This window comes from Caretta caretta, chromosome 6 (assembly GCF_965140235.1).
Source record: "Caretta caretta isolate rCarCar2 chromosome 6, rCarCar1.hap1, whole genome shotgun sequence".
NCBI classification, from domain to species: domain Eukaryota; kingdom Metazoa; phylum Chordata; order Testudines; family Cheloniidae; genus Caretta; species Caretta caretta.
Window position 1 is genome coordinate 41,048,926 of NC_134211.1, and position 23,033 is coordinate 41,071,958.

At 39.3% G+C, this 23,033-nt stretch overlaps 1 protein-coding gene across 2 annotated transcripts in view; it reads left to right on the top strand.

Annotated features, from left to right (window-relative positions):
- The window catches only part of MPPED2 (metallophosphoesterase domain containing 2), a 131,915-nt gene that overhangs the window by 75,366 nt on the left and 33,516 nt on the right, over window positions 1-23,033 (top strand). For both annotated transcript variants that reach the window (XM_048854840.2, XM_048854841.2), the window contains exon 4: window positions 3,971-4,196. In XM_048854840.2, the coding sequence (XP_048710797.1) occupies window positions 3,971-4,196 (226 nt within the window). The remainder of the gene's footprint in view (window positions 1-3,970; window positions 4,197-23,033) is intronic.

A 23,033-nucleotide genomic window follows, 5' to 3' on the forward strand; every position in this document is an offset into this window, starting at 1 on the left:
CCACCACAGGCCCCATTCTCTCTTTACAGGTTAGCTGTAGGCACACTTCAATCCCCAAGCGCTCCAAGCGTCTCCCAGTTCCTGATCCACTGGATGGTCACAAAATTCCTAGGTCCTCTGTTCACAAAGGAACAGTACACCACAGCTTACCAGTTACAGTACAGAACATAGTTCTGCTTAACACAAAGCACCAAGATTTGTTTTTAGAGAAAGAAAGTAGAAGTTTATTTAACAAAGAATGAGGATTCAATTGATAGCAAGCAGAAATACTGGCAACGAAGGGTTACATATGAAATGAAATCATAATGTGTTCTAGAGCCTAAACTTAACTAATAGGACACTGTTCTGTCATAAGAGCAAAAGCTCACCCAAAATCCTTCCAGCCTATTACAGCCAGGGTTGGCTGTGATCTTCCACTCGCAAAGCAAGCCCACTGTCAGCTTACTTCCTAAGTGAAAGATATCAGGGTGTCTCTTTGCAACCCTAGATATAGAAAAACGGTCCTTTGATCTTTGTTCATAAACCAGACATTGTCCTGCTGTGTGTTCCTTCCTATAACTTTAGCAATCTCTTGTCAGTTTCTCAATGGTGATTAGCTGGGGGGCTTAGTATGTAAATAGGTATCTATTGTGAGGTATACAATACTCAGTTTGCATATAACCAGACAGATAAACGTCTTATCGGAAAGGAACATGTTTTGTTTTTCACCTTCTGGTGACCTGCTATAACTTTCATACCTTTAGAACTTATTTTCCAGTGTAGGCAAGTACCTCCTTTAAAATTATCCTTATATTCATGTTGCAGTGGTTACGCCAACCAGTGTGTTACTGGGTCTCAGTAGAGACTTCATATGCCTTTGTTGAATTATTTTGCATATAACTGACCCAGGGAATCCCTCTAAAACTCTGTGCACACCTGTGCCCTCTGCCAGTTGGATCAAGAGGTACATATATCACAAATGCCCAGAGGCAGAAACATAGGTGCCTAGGGAACTTCTACTGCAAAAATGTAGGAGCTGAGTGAGTTTAGGTGCCAAGTTAGATGGCACCTGAGCAGGAGTTTTGTGGATCGCGGTGGAGCCTAAAAATGGGACTTAGGCACCTGAATCTGGGGGGGCTAGGCACCTACTACCTTTGTAGATTCAAACCTTAGCCTCTCTGTGGTTCAGTTCCCCATCTGTAAAATGGGGATAATACTACTTCTCTCCCTCAAAGGTGTGTTATGAGGATAAATACATTAAAGATTGTGAAGCACTTTGTGATCTACTGATGAAAAGCACTGCATAAAAAATAAGTATGCAAAATGAAGACTGAGCAGGGCTATGATTGCTATCTATATCTACATTGGGGATGGGAAGTGGTAAACACCAGGGAGCGAGAAGTGCTTTTTAAAGGACAGTGTTGGCACAATGGGCATGAACAAATTCATGCTGGAAATTAGAAGAAGGTTCTGACCATCACAGGAGCAAGGTTCTGGAACAATCTCCCAGTAGTAGCAGGGGCAAACAACCTAACTAGATTAAAGTTGGAGCTTGATACATTTAAGAAAGGGATTATATGACGGGGTTACTTGTGACAGCAGGGGACAGGACTCCATGATCGAACATGTCCCTTCCAGTCATTAGTTTGTGACTTTGCCATTAACTACAGGATCAAGCCCGTTGTTAGTTTCCCCTCGTTCTTTTGGGCTCATATACATGTATGTCATTCCATTTGTAAACTCAAATAACAGTGACTCAGTTGCAGTTTGTCTGCTGTGTTCGGCATGACTCCAAAGTGAACTCTTCAGCTTGGGATGTTTGGCTCAAGAAAAAATTGTCTGAAGGTAAAATGTACAGTTTTTCATTGGGCATGAGCTCAGTGGTATGCTAATTTTGAAGTATCTCATTAAACTAAATGGGAAAACGTAAAACCTGGTCATTTATCCAGAATGTGGCTGGAAGTTTTCTCCACTGAAGTTGGCAAATGTTGATACTTGGCAGAAACCTGGTTTTAACGTCGCCATACAGCTTCTCTTAAGAATTTCACCAAAGCTAGCTTTGTTTGTGGGGATTGATAGTTATGACAAGTTATCAAATTTCATGCCAGTGGTATCGTTTCTGTTTCCTGAGAGAGAAGAAAATAGCAATTTTGTCTTGTGGCCAGGAGTCACAGAGAGCAGGTACCTATCAGTCCTAGTTTTTAAATAAAATGAATTGCAGAGCAGCATGTGACAGAGATGGGAAAGAGGGAGGAGGGAATGGGGCATAAACTGCAGAGGAGTGACAAATGCCCAGTAGCATTTCCTCCAGCTTTTAGTCTAATGCAGCACCACAGAGAGTTATTAATATGTATGATCTGCATTTTGTTCAGACATTAGGAATCTATGAAGATGTCTAGTGTTTCTGGGGGGGTTTATGGCTTTTTATTTTTCTACCCAGAGTTAATGAATTTTGATCAGGAAATGTTCGCTTAAAAATCCTGCTGAACTCCCATTTCCTTGCCATAAATATTGAAAGGGAGAGAATTCTCACTCTTTCCCCATAAGCCCCAGTGGGGTAGTTAGTCTGACTATCACAAACATTTCTTTAATTATTTTTTCAAGTAAGCTTTTTGATTTTATTTGCACATCAAATTTTGAAATAGGAAAGTTGTGTGTGTTTATGGGGGATAGTGCTGGCAAGAAAACGTAGAGCCCAATCCTGTATTCCTTCAGGGCGAGTTTCAGGAGTGCAAAGACTAAAGAATTGGGGCTGTAATGTCCTTATTAGAATAGTATTCATAAGTATAGAATATTAGTCTTTCCTTCACAGTTTGTACAACCAAGTAGGGCAAGAACAGTAAGAAGAGGTGGCTATCTATTGGTCTATCTAATCCATGGTATTTGTAAAGGAACCGATCACCTTTGTGAAATCACTCCCTTCTTAGTGATCATTAGGAACATGCACTAAACTAAATGAGTTTCTATAAGAGAAGAAAGATGGCTTGTGGTTAATGCACTGCATTTGGACTGAGGAGATCAAAGGCCTATTCGAAGCTCTGACAGTTTTGTGTGTGATTTTTGGCAAGCCACTTTGGTTCAGATTTTTTGAAAAGAACTCAGCTTTTGTTAAGGCACTGAAATAAATGACTATTTTCAACATTTTTTTGCGTTTGTTTGTTTGTTTGAAATCTGGCACCAACTGGGGTACTGAGCCCTTGAAAATCTGTCCCTATAGGCCAGTCCCATTGACTTCAGTGAGTTTTGGATTAGGCCCTTAGGAAATACTATTATCCCCATTTTACAGATAGGCTCTCTGTGCCTCAGTTCCTTTCTCCTTATCTGTCTTGTCCATTTAGCTTGTAAGCCCTTCTGGGTAATGACTGTCTCTTACCATATGCTTATACAGCATCTATCTCAAGATGGAGTGCTGATCTCAATTAGGCGCTGTGTAGAACAGGGTAGAGTATGGGAATAAAATTGCTCAATGGGTATTTCGGCATCCTTAAACTCTTGTAAAATATACCTTTGATAAGTAATCATACCTAATATATACACAGTATAGAGCCTTTCCTTTGAGCACTTTACAAACATTCATTCATTATGCTCACTGCATACTAGACTGGAACCCAGGACTGCTGACTTCCAGCGCATCCCATGTACTAACAGACAGTATGCCAGATCTTCAGAGCTGTTGTATCTCCATTCAAGCCTTTGGAGCTGAGCTGATTTACACCAGCTCAGGATCTGTCTGCATGCCTGCCAGCTTGTTTTGTTTCATTTTGCAGAACATGCCTTTGGTTATGACATTTCTTTGTGTGATATTACTTTTATATTTTAACAAAATTTCATTCAAAGAAAAAGCAACAGCATTAATAATGTTCGCTGCCCATGGAGATACACACAGATCCTGTGTATTTCATTCTGTCAGTGTTAGCTGTCTACTTATTTTGCTGGCTCTGCTGGTGTGGGAAGCAAATGTGCTAATTAAGTGCTCTTTTTGTTATTTCAGGAAGCCTGCCATATGAATATAAAATAGTGATTGCTGGGAATCATGAACTGACATTTGATAAGGAATTCATGGCAGACCTTGTTAAACAGGATTACTACCGCTTTCCCTCTGTGTCCAAATTGAAACCAGAGGACTTTGACAATGTTCAGTCACTCCTGACAAACAGTATTTACTTGCAAGATTCAGAGGTAACAGTTAAAGGATTCAGAATATACGGTACCCCATGGTAAGTCTCCATTTAAACTTCCTGTGTTTATATTTGTTTTTTCAACCACAGTAAGAGTTACTGCCACTGAAAATGCAATGAGTCCTGTTTTGTTGTGCTGCTGTGCAGAACCGTACTGTATCTTTAAGTAAACCATGCATTGTGAACAGCTATGAAAACACAGACAGTGTTGTTTTAATTGTAGTGGTAAAGATTTTATGCATCAAGATAAACATAATTATTTGTTTGTGTGAGTGAGTGAGTGAGTAGAGCAAGAAAAGAAGAGTTGTGATCTATATCTATTCTGCCTGTTGTTTGATTAGTGGAAATTTGTGGACAAATTCTGCCCTTCTCTGTATCCATGTAGTTCCCATTAATTCAGTGAGCTAGCATAGGTGCCAGCGAGGGCAGAATTCAGCCCCTACAACCTGAGTCTCCACTGCCTTGTGTGTTGTGTAGTCATTTACACTTGTAAAAACTTAGGTCAGTATGTGACTTGCTGTTTTACAATAGAGGACTCTATGATACACTTCCAGCACATGTGAATAGATGTACTGATTTGTGCCTTTGTTTCGTGAACTCATAATGGTGACCCATGGCGTACTTTTAAGTCTTTAAATTTTGCATATTGTACGTGTGAAGATAGGAAGTTTATTATGAAATATTAAGGGACAACTGATCAAGGAACAAAGGTTCTCCTAACAAGAGGCTCTGAGTGGTATGGATGACATTCTGCATGCAGCACAAGCCATTGAACACTTAATTTTATTTCATAATGACCTGACTCCTTAGCCCATTGATCCTGGGATTTCTTTGTGCATGGATGACAATGGATACATTGCCAGAAAGGAAAACTGAGCTCCATCCATCCTAGGACACTTCTCTAATCTCTGTCCAACAAAGTCTGTAATTTGTGTCAAACTGTGATGAATTGTGGTAAATATGTGTGTAGGGCAAGTGGGAATGGGGAAATTGAGATGAGACAACTATTTTAAATTCATGTAGCTCTTTAGGTTAGGGAGTCTACTTATCTTGGTTTGGAGGATGCTGACTGCTGATGCTGAAATGGCAGCTTTCATCCCTTCTCTTGTGTGAACTACTGGGAAAGCATGAAATCCAATTAGATGTCTGCATTTTGCGTGGCTCCTTCAGAGGAGGGAAAAGGTGCATCGGATGCACAAAGTCTGTTGTTCAAAATTTTACAGAGAGGAGACTGCTCCATAACAAGTGGAAAAGACTTTTTTTTAGCTTTTGTGCTCTTCTGGTATACCGCATTACCCCCACCCTCCATACTTACCATGAGCTACTATCATAAATCTTCAAATACAGATTACCCCAAAAGGAGGAAACCGCTGGGGTTCTTTATATGTCTGCTTACCTCAGTTAGGGTTTTTATCTACATATATAAAAATACACACACATACACAATTCTGTCTCAGAGGTGGAACACAAGTGCATTAAACCAAAAGACACTCCAATCCTAAATTGAGCTAAATTGGCAAGTTCAATTTATATGCATTTTAGATGATATTTTCAGAGGGAAAAATCCATGTTTGCTGATACAGCTAGTGGTTTTAATTTAAGAAGAGGAATCAAACTAAGAATAACATCTGCAATTCTGAGGGTTTCAGCCCATCAGAGGTTTCTAAGAAGTAATTGCCATCAGACTGGGAAAACTGGCTATAACTCATCTATCTATTTAGAAAATGTAAATTGCCAACTCAGTGCAGCTATGGGAAAGGAATATCAGTCCATATTCATTACATGTTATTACTCCTGGTACATCTGAAAGCTTTCTAAAGACCTAAGAGAATTCAAGTAGTGCCTCCTACCTTACAATTTAGTAGAAATTGTATGTAGAAAATAACTTACAACACACAGGAGCATTCATGTGTATTTGCAATTGGAGAGTGCAGTGGAGCAAAGCAACAGTCTTTGAGGTAGCAGAAAATTTGAATGTAGCCTGATAGGTCTGGGAGTATTAAATGGCATTAGCTGCAGAGATGTTGAAAATGGAGCACCAGCCCCTGAAAAGTGAAAGACTCCTCCTGAGTAAGGGTGGGACATGCTAAAGTTGCTCGCTGAACTCCTACTTTCAGAGGCTGGGAATGTAACTGCGGTTTTCACACCCTAACTAGGAGGCTGGTTGATGCACCTTGAAGAAATAACATGGGGGAAGATTTTCCATTAAGTTTGTAGATAACAATCTACTTCTACAATCTGTCTCCTTTCACTTCATACTGTCTTTGCCCTCTCGACCTGGTTTAGTTAGTGGAGAAATATCTGATTGTATAGCTCCTTATGCAGGCAAAACTCCTAACAATTTCAACAGGAATATTACCTGTTTCAGGAGTATGAGTTAGTCTTAATAGCTAGCCATGGGGTTCTCAGACTTTTGTACTGGTGACCCCTTTCACACAGCAAGCCTCTGAGTGCAACCCCCCTTATACATTAAAAACACTTTTTTATATATTTAACACCATTATAAATGCTGGAGGCAAGGCAGGATTTGGGGTGGAGGCTGACAGCTTGTGACCCCCCCCCAATGTAATAACCTTGTGACACCCTGAAGGGTCCCGACCCCCAGTTTGAGAACCCCTGAGCTAGCCAGTACAAAATAAATAAATAAATCTCTTTGAACTTTATAATTGATATTTAATGATTTCACTCTTAAAACTCTTTAATTTCACAGTCATAGGCCTCAGACACTGAGGTGTCCAGTAAAGAGTGCAGCGTGTAAATCTGTTTTTTTGTGGATCTCCAGCATCTGAGCTGGGAAAATCCTTTCCCCTCCCAACAGGAACAGCTGCATTGTTCAGCAATATCCTGCACCTTTGTCAAGTTGTAGCTTGGTCAGGTCTTAAGAACAGAAACACAAAGCTGGCCTCCCAGTTGCTTTTAATGAACGTTAGTGGGTTTTTCCTGTGTCCAGGAATTTGATCTATAGGGTGATCCAGAGGTCAGGAACAAACAGCTCACTATAGCTCACCTCTGAGACGCAAAGGCTTTCATTTGCTTTTTTTAGTAACTCTGGAGGAAGTGCCTTAATTTTTTTTTTTCAGAAGCAAAATTTTAATTGGCATAGATAATGTGACCTTGAAAAGGCCAAGGGAGGTTGAAAAACAACACCGCACAGTTCAGTCATCTCCTTTAAAATACAGTATTTTTCGTGCGTGTGTGTTTCAATCTGGTGTAAAATTGCTGGATTCACACCATCATTTGGCCTAATTTTGCACATATTTCAGTAACAAGAGTTGAAACGGAGCATGTTTATTTCTCCACTGCATTTACAATTATATTTTAGTATAAATGGCTATTGAGTTGTTACAGCTTCCTTGTTCTGATCAGTGCTTTAATACTTTGTGTTTACCCTGTCAAAAAAGCATCAGATTTTTTTCCAATTATAAGTTTTGTAATGCATCGTGGATTTTGCTGACAGTCTTCAAGTTCTTGAAATAGCGAGCAAATTAACAGCAGATATTGAGTGTGAGGATTAGAAAACCAATTGGCAACTCACATGATAGGATTCAGATACACTGATGGGGAGAATGGGTCTCATTTTTTTATTCTCATAGTCTTGGTAATTAACTTGGGCCTAAAAAAAAAGTGAAAAAGGAACAGAAATTGCCCTGCTCAGCAATAAAGTTCCTCCTTGCTATTAGCACTGGCGAATAGAAAGGGAGATTGGAACATTATGTTGGTGCTGTAGTCTTTCAGGAATTCCAGCATCTATTCAGTAGAAGTCAGCAGTTGAGAATAGTATTGGCAAAGCATAAGGTCTTCTGTGTGTGTGTTAAACAAATAGTCACAATGCTGTAATGTGGTTGTGTTTAAAGGTACAGGCTCCTATTTCATTTTTCTTGGCATTTGTCCTTCAGCTCTCTCATTATAAGATCGAAGAAATGTATTCCCCCAGGTCTAGAATTACAGGGGGGGTTGTTTATATTTTTGCCTCTTTGGGAATGTCACAGATTTCTGTTCAGTCTCCCTGAGATCAGATTCACTTCTAACTTAGCCTCCATTTTTATTTTTAACAACAACAACAAATTAAAAAAGACTGTAATGCAGATCATTTTAAAATGCATTGTGTCCTAACCGCTTTTACTAAGACTCCAGCCAGCGGCAAACTAACCATTTTCAAAAAGCTCTACCTCTAAACATTTGGCCAAATAATGGAGTGCTTATTCTGTTTACACTAGGACTTCACTTCAGTGGAAATGTTGCCAGACTAAGGAGTGAGTAAGTACTTGCAGAGAATTCAGTACTAGTGTAATTTACAAACCATGTCTGCTTGCAGATGACATGTTGCTGAAATGAAAAACCATTAACAACATTCATTACACCTCTGTTTGTGTTGGTGTGTGGACAGGATTTGGACTCATTATTAATCTCTTCACTGCTCCATGAGTGTCAGTGAGTGGTCAACCAAACAACAAAGGCAACATGCCATACATCTCAGATTCCTTAAACATTTCCATGAAGCACAGTAGGTATTCCACAACAATTAGTGGAGACAGAATGTGCATCAACTGTGGTGCTCCAGGGGTTAATAGATTAAGGGAGACTGCTGTTCGTAAGTGTGTGTATGATCTGATCAAGAACAAAGTCATTATAAAATGAAAGTTGCACTTACAAAAACCACAAGCTGTGCGTGTGTGTGTGTGTAGATGCTTTTCTTCCACTTGGCAGCTGTCCAGAAAAGTTCCTTTTCCTCTTGCCGAGTCCTGCAGCAGCACATGGGTCCACGTGGCATTTGTATGCAGTGGTACAAAGCGGTATCTCATTGAGCAGCTCAGAGCATTTGCACCCAGCAAGACGTTCAAGAGGAGCAAGCACTGCTTAGATTACTACAGATTCTGATATTTCCACACCACCTCTATAAGGATCTGATCCTGAGAGGAGCTGAGCACCTCTGGAGAATATAAACTTCAATGGGAGCTGAGGGCCCTTAGCACCTATCCAGAGGAGCTCAGTTCCTCATAGGATTAAACTCTATGATGGAGGGCAGCGCTTGGTTTAATAATTCTTTCCATATAGCTTCAGCACTCATGAGCCTTATTTTTCTCCTTTCCTATCTTCTGTCACTACCAGAGCAGTTCCTGTTGATTAACCCATTCATTCATAGTGGTCTGGAGTAGAGGGGAAAAAAAGAGATTGTGCTGGTGATGTATTGAGAAATTATAATACCGAGGGCACGAGCCCTAAAAATCCAGTCACCAGCTCATCTAGGGAAAGGGGAAATTAGGTGGGGCATGTGGGTCTGAGTGGCTTACTTGAGGAGTGCAGGAGTTGCCACATTAGGTGGTGCTCTTCAAGTCCCAGGAAAGAGGTTACTAAGGGTATATTTACACTGCAGTAAGCCAGGTCAGCTGACTTGGGCTCAGAGGGGTCAGGCTGTGGGGTTAAAAATAGCAGCATAGAGCCCAGGCTCCAGCCTGAGCCCGAACGTCTACACTGCCATTTTTAACCCTACAGTCTGTGGTTAAAAGACCCAGCTGACCCAGGCTCTGAAACTTGGTGCCGCAGGTTCTTGATCACAGTGTAGACATACCATGAGAGAGCTAGGGAGCAGCTGAGTGCTTGGGGTCACAGTCAGTGTGAAGAGCAACAAGCCCTGACCATTGAAAGGGAGGAGAACCAGACAAGCATGAAAGCTCTGTCAGAACTATGGCTGCTTGCAGAAGCTGACAAAGTGTGGTACAGTGCGAATGGAGGCAAAAGTTTCAATTAATCTTCTCTTGTGCTTCAGCTAAGCCACGAGAAGAGAAAGATCCTACAAGCCAATTAGGTCAAAAATTGGTCATTAAAAAAAAATGCTCTTTTAGTTACCAATAATTTAGGCTACCAATAATTTCAGACCTTGTAGAACAGGAAATGATTTTAAAAGTGTGATCTGAAATTAAAGTGATGCTTGGGATTGTTTCTGGGAATTTGTGAGAGTCTCTCAAAATCAAGCCAGTTGTTGTATCCATGATAACAAAGGGTGGCTGATAGACTACTTACAAAGGTTTATGGATAGTAAAGGCTCATGCTTTTAGATCCAGAGGTCCTAAGTTGAATCTCTGTAGATGGACCCCTTCAGGAGTCTTCTCTGAGGTGGAATTACCTGCTTCAGATCTACTTTCAATGAAAAGATGGCCATTAAAGGGTTTTTTTCAATTGCGGTTCTTCAGCCAGATTTAGTGGAGGAAACTGATATGCAAGTAGTTTGCCAAGCCTCTTAGGTAGCTAGAAATAGAACTGGTCAATGAATTTTTTCCCCTCCCACAAAAAATCTCAATCACAATGAAAACATATTCATTTTTGTTGAATTTTTCTCTGGAAGCTTTAGGGTTTAAATCCAAAACTCGCAAACAAAACTTCTTTGGTTAAGACCTGAATTTTTTTGACCAAAACAGAATCTTTCATGAAAATTTCTATTTAATCAAAAAGGCATTTTCTGTTTAAAAAAAAATTCCATTTAGTTTTTTTTAAAAAATCAGCTCTAGCTGGAAACCATCTGGAGAAAGTATTCATTCGATACCTAATCAGGAGGTGGCCAGGGCCTGCATAATAGGAATGTCAGAGAAGAAAAACTTGCAAGCAAAAGCCCCAATCCAGCAACACACTTAAGCAGATGTTTATCCTTGCTACCATTTTGAGGCAAGTGTTTATGGCACTGGGCTGTGCACCTCATCAAATGCAGGATTTATATGGGGAGGAGGAGGTGGTGTGAGCCTTTCATTCTCCTTTTCCTGGCACAGTTTTTAATACATCTTGTTTCCATACCCAGCAAAAGACAATTGGGCACATAAGGAAAAAAGTCACAAGAAAGCACTCGTCTTTTCCTTTTTTCTCGGTATTCCATCTGCGGCTGCTTGGGATGGATCCAATATTCTGAACCGTGGAAGAATGCAGTAGATAGGCAAAATGCACGTTAACCTGAAAACTCTAGTTCTGTGGTTTGCCCCACTATATGGTAAACCAGAATTATGTGCGCCTGCAGTTTTATTTTAGTTTTGTAGCAGTTTTTGTCTCCCTCTGCTGGTTGCTGATATAACCCTATAATTAATTTTAATGCAATTTACTCTGGAGAACAAATTTTCCCTTTTCCCAAGCTAAACACCCTGTTCAATACACTTTTCAGCTAGCTATGTCATGTTTATGAAAGACATTTTCTGGTCCTTTCATATGCCTAACTTTGAAAAGGTTCGAGCTTGTGGAAAGAGTTGGAAAATGTAGAAATAATGTAAAACCCATATATATAAACCCCCACAATATAATTCACCACAAACTGTTTAATCTTTCTGTGGTTAAATGAATAAAAGAGAAAGGGTGAAGTCCTGGCCCTGTTCAAGTCAAAAGGAGTTTTGCCATTGACTTCAGTGAAATGAGGTTTTCACACACAGATTGTACACCTCTAATGATGTGTGCAATGTAACATTTTCCAGTGTGCTTCCACTTCCCAACATCCTAAACCAGCCACAAACTTTCATTTTCCTTATTAACCTGGACCACTAAATTTTATGTTAAAACAAACAAAAACACAACAAACGAATTGAAATAGAACAGAGAGATACATTTGTTATATAGCCATTACATTTGTAGACACATTGTACATAGGCCAAATTTACCTCCTAACTGAAGTTTGGTTTGATCGGTAAATAATATAACAAAAAAACTGACACTGAAAGCCTAAGCTTTCTCCCCATGCTCAGCTGTATTGTAAGGTTTTATCTTTAGAACTTTATCTGTCCCAGCTGCTAGTTCCTTCCCTCCCTGTTTTAGCTCTTCTTGTATCCTGACTGGAGTCAGCAAAATTAACGTACCAAAATGACACGGTGGTAAATACCTTGCATCTTTATGCAGGGTTCACAAACCTGTCATCAAAATGACTTGGCAGAGAATCTTAGCATGTGTCACCATAGTACAGTAACATTTTGAGTAATAATCATTCATTCCAAACCACAGCTCAATGACTGACACACACACACACACACACACATCCTGCAAACACACATGCACTGTCTCACCTGTCACATATGCTCTTCTGTTTATGGTTGTAACTGAAAAAAAGTTCGGAGTTTGGAAGTTTCTGTTGAAATCAGCAAATGCCAAATGAAATTGAGATATTCCTACAGTAAAACTAGAGTAATGCATCATTCCCTTTAAAGATTTTGTTTCTGTGTTTTTAAGCTTGGAGTTCAAAGCATAGATTGATCATCCTGAGATATGTAGACTGATCAGCCTATTAGAACTGAGCCTCTTCAGCACAGAATAGTGATTCATGTATACAAGTGAAATACTGAGACTTGGCCCTGAAGATTTGTCTTTGGTTGATAAGTACTAACAATCAAACTACACAGTGTTCACCTTTCCTTATTCATATTCCAGTACTGTAACCTTCCTTATTCTCCTGTGCCTTTGTTCTATTAATCTACCAAACAGGGCTCGACTTGTGATTAGTCCTTAGAGCTTGTTTCTATTAATCAGTCTGCAAAACAAGTCTACTTGAATGATTTGGTATAAGTGCTTAACATGCTCTCTTCATCAGTCTGTACACAGAGCTGCTAGGGATGGGTTATGTTAAATGGGACTAAAATCTGTGATATCTGTGATCTGTTGCAATTTCTTTGTTTTTACATTTTGATTTTTATTGCTGTGGGATACTAGCAGGGAAAAAATCATTTGAAAAATCAGCTGAATTTTAAGTTGCTTAAGGAATGTTTAAGTGACTACATGCTAGTGGAAAACTTGTGGAAGATTATCAACAACTGGAACAGTGTCCTGTCACCACAAATTGATTTGTTAGTCTATCTTGAGTAAAAAGGACGGCGCTTATATTCCAAAATGCAAGGATCAGAATTCAGGTTTTTATAAAATAAAACAGGTAGATTTTAAAACCTAAATTTTTTTTTTGTTGTTTTCAAAAAAGGCTAGTGGTTGTTTAAAAATGCAGACATTCTCCTGCATTTGGTGGAAAGCCAAACAACAGATTCCTGCTATTATCTAAAAACGAGGCAGTCAAATGGATTATAAACAAAAAGCAAAACTGACCAGTAGTAATTTCACTGTTCAAGGTGCGTGAAATGCAAACATTAGAATGATCATACTGCTTCAGACCAATTGTCCATCTAACCTACTATCCTGTGTCTGATAGTGGCCAGTGCAAGACGCTTCAGAGGGAATGAACAGAACAGGGCAATTTCAAATGATCCATTGTCCTCTGTCATCCACTCCCAGCTTCTGACAATTGGAGGTTTAGGGACACCCAGAGAATAGGGTTGCATCCCTGACCATCTTGGCTAATAGCTGTTATACTTTTGGCCTTCACGGTATCCCCTGACAATGAATTCCTCAGGTTGATTGTGTGTTTTGTGGAGAAGTTCTTCCTTTTGTTTGTTTTAAACTTGCTGCCTATTAATTTCATTGGTGACCCTTAGTTCTTGTGTTATGTGAAGGGCAAGTAATACTTCCCAATTCACTCTCCACACCATTCATGATCTTATAGACCTCTATCATGTTCTTCCTTAGTTGTCTCTTTTCTAAGCAGAACAGTCCCAGTCTTTTTAATCTCTCCTCATAGGGAAACTTCCATACTCCTTATCATTTTTGTTGCCCTTCTCTGCACCTTTTCCAATTTTAATATATCTTTTTTGAGATGGGGCCACTAGAACTGCATGAAATATTCAAGGTCTGGGTGTACCGTGGATTTATATAGTAAATAGCATTATGATATTTTCTGTTTGATTATCTATCCCTTTCCTAATGGTTCTTAACATTGCTAGCTTTTCTGGACTGCCACTGCATATTCAGCAAATGTTTTCAGAGAACTATACACAATGATTATAAGATCTGTTTCTTGAGTGGTGACAGCTAATGGAAACTCCCTCATTTTGTAAGTGTAGTTGAGATTATTTTTTCCAAGGTGTATTACTTTGCACTTATCAACATTGAATCTCACCTATCACCTCATTATTAACCCCTTTTCCCAATCATTCATGAATATGTTGAATAGTACAGATCCTTGGGGGGGGGGAGGGGCACCACTGTTCACCTCTCTCCATTGTGAAAACTATTTATTTCTACCCTTTGTTTCCTATTTTGTAACCAGCTACAGATCCATGAGAGGACCTTTCCTCTTATTCCATGACTGCTTACTTTGCTTAACAGCCTTTGGTGAGGGACCTTATCAAAGGCTTTCTTAAAGTCCAATTATGCTGTATTGACTATGTCACCCTTGTTCACATACGTGTTGACATTCTCAAAGAATTCTAATAGATTGGTGAGGTATGATTTCCTTTCACATGATTTCTTCCCCAACGTATTGTGTGTATCTATGCACCTGATAATTCTGTTCTTTACTATAGTTTCAGCCAATATGCCTGGTACTGAAGTTAGGCTTACCAACCTGTAATTGCCCAGATCACTTCTGAAGCCTGTTTTTAAAATTGGCATTTCATTACCTATCTCCAGTCACCTGGTACAGAAACTGATTTAAGTGACATTACATATCACAGTTAGTAGTTCTGCAATTTCATATTTGAGTTCCTTCAGAACCCTTGGATGAATACCATCTGGTCCTGGTGACTCATTACTGTTTAATTTATCAGTTTTATTCCAAAGGCACCTCTATTAACTCCTCAATCTGGAACAGCTCCTCAGCTTTGTAACCTAAAAAGAATGGTTCCGGTGTGGGGATCTCCCCAGCATCCTCTGCAGTGAAGAATTCCTTTAGCTTCTAAACAACAGCCTTGTCTTCCTCCAGTGCTCCTTTAGCCCCCTCAGTCATCCAGTTGCCCCATTGACTGTTTGGCTTCCTGCTTCTGATGTACTTAAAAAACTAACAGCAACAATTTCATGTGTGTGCATGTCCTTAGCTGGTTGCTCTTCAAATTCTTTCTTGGCTTACGTTACTACACTTTTACATTTAACTTGCCAGAGTTTATGCCCCTTTCTCTTTTCCTCATCAGGGTTTGACTGCCAATTTCTAAGAGGCAAAAAATGCATTTTTAACTGCCTCTTTTACTCTGCTGTTTAGCTGTGGTGGCATTGTTTTGGTCCTCTTACTGTTTCTTTTGATTTGGGGTATATATTTAATTTTAGTCTCATTATGGTGTTTTTAAATAGTCTTCATACAGTTTGCAGCCATTTTGCCCTTGTAACTGTTCCTTTTCATGTCCATTCAACTAGCTTCCTCATTTTTTGTAGAGGTTGTGATGGGTTTCTTTGGCATTTTTTCCCCTAAAAGGATGTTTGAATTTAATTACATTATGGTCACTATTACCAAGCAGTTCAGCTATAGGCATCTCTGGGACTAGATCCTGGGTCCTACTGAGGACTAAATCAAGAATTACCTCTCCCCTAAAGGGTTCCAGAAGTAGCTGCTCTCGGAAGCAGCCATTTATGGTGTCTAGAAATTTTATCTCTGCATCCCTACCTGAGGTGACAAATACCCAGTCAATATGAAGATGGTTGAAATCCCCCATTATTGCATTTTGTGCCTTTGTAGTTGCTCTAATCTCCTTGAGAATTTCACAGTCACCGACACCATCCTGGTGAGGTGATTGGTAGTATATTCCTACTGCTATATTATTATTATTATTATTCAAGCATGGAATTTCTTTCAATAGAGATTCTTTATTATAGTTTGATTCATTTAAGATTTTTTACTATATTTGACTCTGCTTTCTTTCACATACAGTGCCACTCTCTCACCAGCATGACCTACCTGTCATTCCTATATATTTTATACCCCTGGTATTACTGTGTCCTATTTATTATCATCGTACCACCAAGTTCCGACAATGCCTGTTACATCAATATCCTCATTTAATGCCAAGCCACTTTAGTTCACCCATCTTAGTATTTAGACTTCTACCATGTATTTATGAGAATTGTATATTTTGTCAGTATTCAGTTGTTTGCCTTCATGTGTTATATTTAAATGGGACTCGTTCACAATTGACTGTGCCTCATTAGCTCTTACCTGTACTTGACCAACTTCTTCCCTATCCTCTTCATTAGGATATAGAGTTTCCCCTTTAGTAAGTTCAACCCTAAGGGGTATAAATAATAAATCAGCAACATAAATGGTGAAAAATAAATTAGCTATTTAAATTAATTTCAGTTTCTAAAGTATAACTAACTGTACAGAAAAATGTAATAAGTATGATCTGATATTTATCATGACAGTGTCATTTAAGGATATTTTTAAAAGAACAATTTTTATTTCAGGAAAGGTCTTTCTCAATTTAAACTAAGGAATTATCTGTCCAATTCAATACGGGATTTAATCCATGCAAAATGAAAATACGTTTTAAAATACATATCAGAAAGAGCAAGCCAGAACTCCCGTTAATCAGCCATTTGTTATTGATCTTTAAAGTTTTACCTTTCTGGTTTTATGATGTATTTGTTTGTTTAATTTAAATTCTGTCATTGAACAAAGTTATGAGGCTGATATGGCTGGATTGCTGTCTGTAAAGTGATACAACAGGGTTTGCATCAGCTGAGTTGCTGATCTCTTGCTGTGTATATAGCTAGTTTTTCCTTAATTTTCATGGACTGCAGGCAGAACTCTTGATCCATTTTCATTGTACACAAGCTTGAATTTTTCACTCTTCACACAAAATGGACCCGATCCTGCTCCCATTCAAGTCAGTGGCTGAACTCCCATTGGCTGTAACAGGGGGCATGATTGGGCCAATCATCACTTTGCATCATGACTCAACTGCTAATTTGAAAGGCTTTGTGTCTCCTCACCCCCAGATACTAGCTGCTTTATTAGGCTCTGCTTTGTCTGGTTTGACCTTTCATGGCCTACAGAACACAGTTAAATACCAACACCCCTATTTGACACAGTCCAGACATAATTCCTTCCGTGCATATCTTATCAGGATCTGCTACTGAGATGAATAGTTGAATGGCCTATGTGCACCAAGTAGCCTGCTTCATAGCAATTAAGGGGAATGGGTTCCAAAGTGTATTGTTCTTTAAACACATCTTTCACATTATTTATTTTTGTCTTGTTGATTAAGGAGCAGTTAGTGGGTTTCTCCACTAGTTACACTGTTGTTGTTTTTTCCTGGTGTGAATTAGAAGTATATTAGCAGTACTTAAAATCTGGAAGCCTGGGTAACATGTTATGGGCTTGCAAAACAATAATAATAATTTAACAACAACAAAAAGAAAAATAATTATTAATAGAAAAATACCCAAACCATTAAATACTACCTTCCAATCAAACTGTTAGGAAGCTGCTGGTGTGCAGATTTTCATTTATTGTACTTATTAGGAATTCAGAAGAAACAAACCCCAAAACATAGTTTTGTATCTTTCTTTTTGGTCATTTCATTTTCACTAGCTTTATCTACAGATTTTATTGGATCATTTCCCCAGCTATCAGAGAGATCGCTCTTCCTGCATTGATTCATTTCGACCCATGTCTGGAAGGCAGAGAGAATCAAATTAACTAATATTTTACTTTTGCATGTGATTAATGCTAATGCTTACAAAGAAGAAAATACTTTCCCGTGATTTAATTTCCATTCTCTAGTTGATTCTCAGTGATTTAATTTTGCAGAGGTTTGTCTCTCTGCTTATTGTGTTTGGAGCTCATACCGTGGAATCATAGAAATTATAGCTGGAAGAGCCCTATTAAGTCATCCTGCTAGTGCAGGATTGTTCCCTGGACTATTCTTGAGTGCTGTGTCCATTTTAAATAACTCAGGCACTGGATCTTTAACCATTTCCTCGTGGAGACTGATCCTCAGTTTATTAGATGTTACTGATTGGAAATTGTATTTGATATTCAACCTATACTTTTCATTCTTTTACTCCAAGTTTTATACCCACATTGGTCCCCCTAAACAATTCCTTTTCCTTGCAGTGTGTTTACTCTTCAAGTACTTATCAGACTTCGTTTATACATGTGTTATTTTCAAGAATTAAATATGTATAGACAGGTTATATATAAGTACTTGAAGAGGGTAACTGCTCCTCCCTTTGTTTCTGTTGCTCTTCTATATATTCCCTCATTTTTAATAATCTTTTATTGAGAGGCTCAGAACCAAAACACAGTATTCCAGGTGCAGTTTTGCCAGTGTAATATACAGTGTGTTGAGAGAGATATGTAGCTAGGTGGACTTCTGGTTTGATCTGGTGTAGCAATGCGTATGTTTCAGTACTCCAATAGAGAGGAGCAACCTAGGATCTCCCTACTCTCTGCTGTGATGCCTCTGCAGCTCCAAATCACTTTAGCTTGTCATAGTGCAAGCTCATACATATTTTGCTACAACTATTTCACCTCAAGAAGAAAAGGAGGACGTGTGGCACCTTAGAGACTAACCCATTTATTTTAGCTTTTGTGAGCTACAGCTCACTTCATTGGATGCATGCAGTGGAAAATACAGTGGGGAGATTTTAGATACACAGAGAACATGAAACAATGGGTGTTACCATACACACTGTAACCAGAGTGATCAGGTAAGGTGAGCTATTACCAGCAGGAGAGAAAAAAACCTTTTGTAGTGATAATCAAGGTGGGCCATTTCCAGCAGTTGACAAGAACATGTGAGGAACAGTGAGGGGGGAAAATAAATATGGAGAAAATGCTATGGGTACCCGCATGGCCCCACAGTATGCCAACATTTTTATGGCTGACTTAGAACAACGCTTCCTCAGCTCTTGTCCCCTAATGCCCCTACTCTACTTGCGCTACATTGATGACATCTTCATCATCTGGACCCATGGAAAAGAAGCCATGAGGAATTCCACCATGATTTCAACAATTTCCATCCCACCATCAACCTCAGTCTGGACCAGTCCACACAAGAGACCCACTTCCCGGACACTGCGGTGCTAATAAGTGATGGTCACATAAATACCATCCAATACCGGAAACCTACTGACCGCTATGCTTACCTACATGCCTCCAGCTTTCATTCAGACCACATCACACAATCCATTGTCTGCAGCCAAGCTCTACGACACAACCGCATTTGCTCCAACCCCTCAGGCAAAGACAAACACCTACAAGATCTCTATCAAGCGTTCTTACAACTACAGTACCCACCTGCTGAAGTGAAGAAACAGATTGACAGAGCCAGAAGAGTAACCAGAAGTCACCTACTACAGGACAGGCCCAACAAAGAAAATAACAAAACACCACTAGCTGTCACCTTCAGCCCCCAACTAAAACCTCTCCAACGCATCATCAAGGATCTACAACTTATCCTGAAGGATGACCCATCACTCTCACAGATCTTGGGAGACAGGCCAGTCCTTGCTTACAGACAGCCCCCCAACCTGAAGCAAATACTCACCAGCAACCGCACACCACACAACAAAAACACTAACCCAGGAACCTATCCTTGCAACAAAGCCCGTTGCCAACTGTGTCCACATTTCTATTCAGGGGACACCATCGTAGGGCCTAATAACATCAGCCACACTATCAGAGGCTCGTTCACCTGCACATCTACCAATGTGATATATGCCATCATGTGCCAGCAATGTCCCTCTGCCATGTACATTGGCCAAACTGGACAGTCTCTGTGTAAAAGAATAAGTGGACACAAATCAGACGTCAAGAATTATAACATTCAAAAACCAGTCGGAGAACACTTCAATCTCTTTGGTCACTCGATTATAGACCTAAAAGTGGCAATTCTTCAACAACGAAACTTCAAAACCAGACTCCAACGAGAGACTGCTGAATTGGAATTAATTTGCAAACTGGATACAATTAACTTAGGCTTGAATAGAGCCTGGGCGTGGATGGGTCATTACACAAAGTAAAACTATTTCCCCATGTTTATTTCCCCCCTCCCCGTTCCTCACATGTTCTTGTCAACTGCTGGAAATGGCCTGCCTTGATTATCACTACAAAAGGTTTTTTTCTCTCCTGCTGGTAATAGCTCACCTTACCTGATCACGCTCATTACAGTGTGTATGGTAACACCCATTGTTTCATGTTCTCTCTGAATCTAAAATCTCCCCACTGTATTTTCCACTGCATGCATCCAATGAAGTGAGCTGTAGCTCACGAAAGCTTATGCTCCAATAAATTGGTTAGTCTCTAAGGTGCCACAAGTACTCCTTTTCTTTTTGCGGATACAGATTAACATGGCTGCTACTCTGAAATCTATTTCACCTCAGTCTTTTTTGGCTTAACTGCTTTCCAGGTTTCTCCCACCAAATATCGATATTTTGGATTGTTTTTCCTCAGATGTATCAGGTTGTCTTTCTCCCCATTTTGTTGTTTCCTCCCCATATTTTTAACCTCTAGGTCCTTTTGCATGATTTCTCTCTGCTTGGTTGTGCTTGTAACACCTCCTAATGTATTACAATCTGTGAATTTAATTAATGTGCTGTTTATCACTTCTTCCAGATCATTAATAAAGATGTTAAGTAAAACTGATCCTAATACCAATCCCCACAGCAATCACTGAGCATCTCCCCCACATCACTTCAATCCCTTTGTTTATGGCCCTAAAGCCACAGTTCAATCCATGTGACAGTCCTCATATCTAAACCAGTTTGAGTTCATTTTTTGAGAGTACTGTATCCGATGTTTCACTAAAGTCCCGTCTTCACCCACTTTCATTATTTATTTAAAAAATAAGTTTAGCTGTGATCCATGTGTCCTTTGTAAACCTAAGCTGTGTAACGCACATGGTCCTGTTATCTTTTAGAATATGATTGCACCTTTTTTTCAGCACTGAATTTAGACCAACTAGTTGGTAATTTTCAGATTCATTCCTTAATTTCGATTTGGAGATCAGTACTGCATTTGTTTTTGTTTTTTTTTTTCAGTCCTCTGGTTCTCCATTTCTCTGTAACTTCAGAATAACTGCTCTGATTGATACAGTGTATTTGTAACAAATTTATAGAATTTTGAGATGTATATCATCCAAGCCAGAGATATTCACTCTCCCCAAGCATTCCCATAGCTGTTTGTTAACATGGCAAGCTTTATTACTAATTGTACATATCCACTGTCTTTATTTTTTGTTCACTGATTTGGAGAAGCAGCTCCATAATTCAGCCATCTATGTTGATCTTTTATTTCTCATTTAGACTGAGCCAGCAGCACTGGGCCAGTGAGAGTTTTGTGTTTTTCTTCAGTGCAGGTCCTGATAGGGTGGGATTTTCAAAAATATTCTTTCTGCTCCCATTGAAGTCAATGCAAAGTTTTCTCTGGATTGTGAGTAGAGTTAGGCAAATGCGAAAGGCACTTCTGACAGTCTCACCTTTACTGCATAACTCATCAAGCAATCTATATGAACCAGTTCCTGGCTAAAATTCTTGTAGTAATTAGGTGATTAAAAGCCAAATTGTGTTCTCAGACATTTGCACACAGCTCCCATTGAAGTCACTGAGCACTGCATGCAACTGTGAGTCCCCGATTAAGCAAAGCACTTAACCATCTGCTTAAATCCATTCTTATTAGCAAAACACTTAAGCACATGCCTTAATTTTAAGCATACCTTTAAGTCTCATTGAAATCCCCAGGATTTAAGCACATGCTTAATATTAGCATGGCTTAAGTGCTTTTCTAAACTGGGGCCTCAGGAAATAATTTGACCATTAGTGCTTTGAGTTTATATTTCATTCAGATCACAGATTTTAAATTGCAACAACACAAATCTTTTGCTTCCTTCATTATATGGCAAACATCTGCATAGAGGACAGACTTGGATAACCATCTATATTGTCAGCAGATGGATAAAAGATGTCCTGGGAAATTTTATATATTTGCAGTTTGATTTTTACATGCACAATGCAAAATTTTATTTTATATTATAAAACTGGAGCGTTTATTTGGAAGAGGTAGGTTGGAAAGCAGTACAGTGCAGTCCACAGCTGAGTCATTAAAAGAAGATGTATGGACATACTGCTTGTGGGCCTACTATAATCTAGACTTTACAGTGAGATAAAACTGAAGTAGCCTATCTGCCTATCTATTTTGATTGGGCCTAAATTAACAGTACCAGATGGCAGTAGTCAGTGAAATGGTAATTTTTTTTTGCTGCTGTTTGCAAAACTGCTGCAAATAGTAAAAAAAAAAAAAAAATCCTACTTCCTAGTCATCTGCCATATGTTGCCTGTGCTCCAGTCTAATGCTGTTTGGGTGTCTGGGGGACTCAGTACATGGTTAAGAGGTTAGGAAGTCATGAGTTCAAATCCTTGGTTTTGATACTGGCTTGCAGGCCTTGGGGAAAAACTTTGCCTCAGTTTCCATGTCTGCAAAACAGGCTAACAATACTTACATGCTTACTTCACAGGGGTATTGTGAGGGATGGATTAACAAGTCAATGCTTGTGGAGTGCTTAAGACAGGTAAAGTGCTAAGAATTACTATTACTTTATTTTCAGTAGGGTGATTTGGATCTCATTTCAACAAAGCATTTAATGCAGTGGGTCTCAAACATTTTTTACTGGTGACCCCTTTCACGCAGCAAGACTCTGAGTGCGACCCCCCAAATAAATTAAACACACTTTTTAATATATTTAACACCATTATAAATACTGGAGGCAAGTGGGATTTGGGGTGGAGATTGACAGCTCACAACCACCGATGTAATAACCTCATGAATCCCTGAGGGGTCCCAATCCCCAATTTGAGAACTCCTGATTTAATGTGTGCTTAACTCTGAACAAGTGAATGGTTCCGCTGAAGTTAATGGGACTCTTCATGTTATTGAAGTTACATACCTGCTGAAGTGCTTTGCCTCCATCCTGGCACTGGCGAGCTAAACAGGTGTCTATTTTTACAGAATGAAAAAAATGGCATTTTATAGGGACTGTTGGAGTGCTTGTGCTATTTGGAATTGATAATGAAAATGTCCTGAAATCACACAATCCTCTCCAAAAC